At 43.5% G+C, this 3,317-nt stretch overlaps 1 protein-coding gene across 2 annotated transcripts in view; it reads right to left on the bottom strand.

Moving 5' to 3' along the window:
- Window positions 1-3,317, bottom strand: part of pxn (paxillin) — a 31,335-nt gene that overhangs the window by 8,742 nt on the left and 19,276 nt on the right. For both annotated transcript variants that reach the window (XM_015374584.1, XM_015374585.1), the window contains exons 2-5: window positions 2,679-2,887; window positions 2,501-2,586; window positions 2,290-2,429; window positions 2,013-2,175 (exon numbers count right to left, since the gene is read on the bottom strand). In XM_015374584.1, coding sequence (XP_015230070.1) covers window positions 2,013-2,175; window positions 2,290-2,429; window positions 2,501-2,586; window positions 2,679-2,887 — 598 coding nt within the window. The remainder of the gene's footprint in view (window positions 1-2,012; window positions 2,176-2,289; window positions 2,430-2,500; window positions 2,587-2,678; window positions 2,888-3,317) is intronic.

Here is a 3,317-nt window from a genome sequence, read left to right as displayed (position 1 = left end):
TAAATATCATAGTTATGTATAATATATTACATTTCTGACTGTATATCCCTGTAATTATTACACACTGTAGCTTTAAGGATAAAATCAAATGCGCATCTACACAGCACAGCGTTCACAGACCAGAATGATATCTGACTCGGCGCCGCGCCGCGCTGCAAACGCGCAGCTGCTCAAGATGGAAAAATCTAAATTTCGCTGCTCGACGCGCCGCTGAAAGCAAACAGCTCGTTGTTCTTTTCCACACCTTCCTTAAAAAAATCTGTCTTTGTTTCACAGCGTCCAAATGTTCTCATCCCATTGAAAACTGTTGTAAACCATATGCTTTTGATAAAAATGAAATAGAAAATGGAGTGTAATGATTAAAGACTAAATCCTGAAGGAAAATAACTTTTTCCTGTGTGAAACTTAGTACTTTTATATATATATGTCTGTTTTATTATTAACTTACAATTTATCTTTGTTGTACTATCCTTAATAAACAGTCTGTGTTCTAACATCAGGCGTTTTATTTATATAAAATAAAACCTACTATAATATGTCCCCCCTGTTTAAATCAGACAAAAAAAGGTCCCAGCTTTTTCATTTTTGACTTATACGCATCTTTTATGATGAAAACTCAGACCTTTGTTTCTTAAAGTTACAAGAAGGGAACAGATTATAGCCGGTCACCTGCTATAGTCAGCGCCCCCTACCGAACAAGATGGGTAGCCTTAATGCTTTTTCGTTTTCAAGTTGTGGACAGTACTTTGCAGGCAGACCATGGAAATGAAAAAGCAATGTCCGCTGTGTTTTCTCCTTGATTAGGGCATAAAAGTGCAGCGTTAAAGAAGAAAATTCAAATGCAAATAGGATGATTGATTACTAATTTCATTTATGAGTCAAACAATGCAGCCACATTCTTAAAATGAAAAAGCATTTCTGGAAATGCTTTTTCATTTTAAATATGGTAACAATTTGCTTCCATAATTGTGGGACCATTTCAGGTGATGTAACCGGCATGCGTTACATAAGCTGCTCTGTTATTCTTATTTTCTGTCCAGTTTGGAGATATTATTGGTAAATTTCAATGAAACGACTAAATCTCAGGAGGCTTTGCCTCATGCAGAAGGTCTCCAATAATTGACATCAGCATATTTGTCTCACCAGATTCCCTTTTATCAGTGGAAAAAAAAAAGCATTTTTGCACTTTTGGCATGGTGGCAAAATCCCATTTCCTCCTGGCTCACTGCCCACTAAAACCTTTGTGGAACAAACATGCTTTAACCTATTCAGTCCAAATCTTCTTGAGTTCTAGTCTAGATGTGGATCTATAAAGTCTGAGGTTCATCCAGAGTTTCTAATGGGCTTTCATGGTGTTTATTTTGGAAAATAATTTGGCGAGGCTAAATAATTTTCATTTTTCCTCATTTAATCACCTATAAAACAGACATGGTGACATAGTTCTACCTGAAAAATATTCCTTGATGCCATTCTGTTATAAAAATACAAACAATTGTATTTCCGATTTATAGTTTGGGAACTCTCCCTCTCCGCCCGAAACGCTATCATCACTATTTTGAGGGATTTCTAAAGCCTGTTTGGCTGTTAGATTTCTTCTGAAAGCCATTCTTTCGTATTAGCCAAGGAGTTCCAGGTAGAATGTTGGTTGCTAGGCAACAGTACCATACGTCAATCAACCGCGGGAAAAATTTACAATGCAACTAATAGAGCCGTCAAAATGACGGCTTTATTTTATTTAAAAAACTACGTGAAAATAAAGGAAATATAGAAACAGGAAAATTCAGTTAACATGAGCGACATGATTAATTTTAATTTCCCTTAAAAACCTCAGAACCATCAAAATGACGGCCTTGGGAGTTCTAGTGTTAAGAGTTTAACCCCACACTGCTCCCCGGGTGCCACATGGCGGCAGCCCACTGCTCCCCCAGGGGGCGGGTTAAATGCAGAGGTACATTTCTCCAATGTGAGATCGATTAAGTTCAATTATTATTATTATTAACCTTCCTCTGTACCTGGGAGAAGGACCTGAGCCCTCCAGCAGCCCTCCCACATCCTCCGCCCTGATGCCGTTCCTCTTGGGCTTCTCCTGTGGTGGGGGGCTGACCAGGATGTCGGGAGCGCCGCCGTTCTCATAGTGGGTGATGCTGCATGACGGTAGGGGCGGAGCTGCCTCCTCTGAGGAAAGGTGTGAGCCAACAGGGGTGAGAGAGAGTCACAGTTCCTGAAGCAGGTTCCCGTCCTCCTGTGGGGGTTTTCAGATTAGCAGGAATGTTTGGAAGAAGATCCTACCTGTAGTTGGGAAGGAAGGAGAGCTCTGCTGCACGGCGTTCAGCTCCAGCAGAAGGCGGTCCAGCTCTGAGAGGTTGCTGCCCAGAGCCGAGCTCATGGCTGCCGAAGACGAATCCGACGTCTTGTGTTTGTTAGGAAAACTGAAAGCGCACACAGGAGAGGATGAGGCCTGCTTCACCCCTGGAGGCGTTTCCATGGAAACAACTCATACCTGTAAACATGGTCCTCCTCGATGTGCGACAGCGGAGAACTGCTGCTGTCTCTGGACCACGAGTTCTTCTGGGCCGAGCCCAGAGACTGCAGAGAGTAGTCAGAGCTCTGAATCCCCTCACATGAGCCCAAACCCAGTTTAACGTCTGAGAACATCCCGCGTTCCTGAGGAGACCCACCTGCTGGGAAGAGTGGTGGGAGTCTGGCTGATCCGTCAGAGAACCATTCAGAGCGTCGGCTGAAGGTGGAGGAGGAACCGGAGGAGGCCTGGACACGTCCTGGTAGGGAAGTCCACCTGTTGGGATGGAGTAGGGCGTCTCATCAGGCAGGAAGACCGGCCTCTTGGAGATGTGGGACGTTGTGGACTCCAGGTCTGCTAGCAGCGCATCTGAAAGGTAAAAATAAGTCTTTGCTACAGGAAGCCTTTGCAGCCAATCAGAACGACACAAATCAAGTGTTTTAGGTAGAGAAACGGGTCAGAAAGTTCAAACCAGCGAGTAAATGGATCATAGCAAACCACCTCAGAATAAACTGATGGCTGCAGAGGAAGAGACGCTAATGCTAGAGAGAGAGCAAGACTTTGACCAGATAACAGGAAGGCTGAATGGAAAACAGGATCTGGTCCAGGTTTCTTCCTCTTCCTCCCTAAATGTGAGTAAACAACACAATACAGCCAACGGTCTGCCACCTACTGATTTGTGACATTGTCACGGTGCGGTATCGGATGTTGATCAAGTCCCAGTGCTGTATCTGGTGTTTGTCACAACGCGCTATTATCCAAGTCATCTTGAAAACATTCTTCTTCCAAATGTTGGCTA

This window comes from Cyprinodon variegatus, unplaced genomic scaffold, assembly GCF_000732505.1.
Source record: "Cyprinodon variegatus isolate N-32 unplaced genomic scaffold, C_variegatus-1.0 Scaffold105, whole genome shotgun sequence".
Lineage (NCBI taxonomy): Eukaryota > Metazoa > Chordata > Actinopteri > Cyprinodontiformes > Cyprinodontidae > Cyprinodon > Cyprinodon variegatus.
The sequence above is the reverse complement of the archived record's forward strand: the minus strand, read 5'-3'. Positions and strand labels throughout refer to the sequence as shown.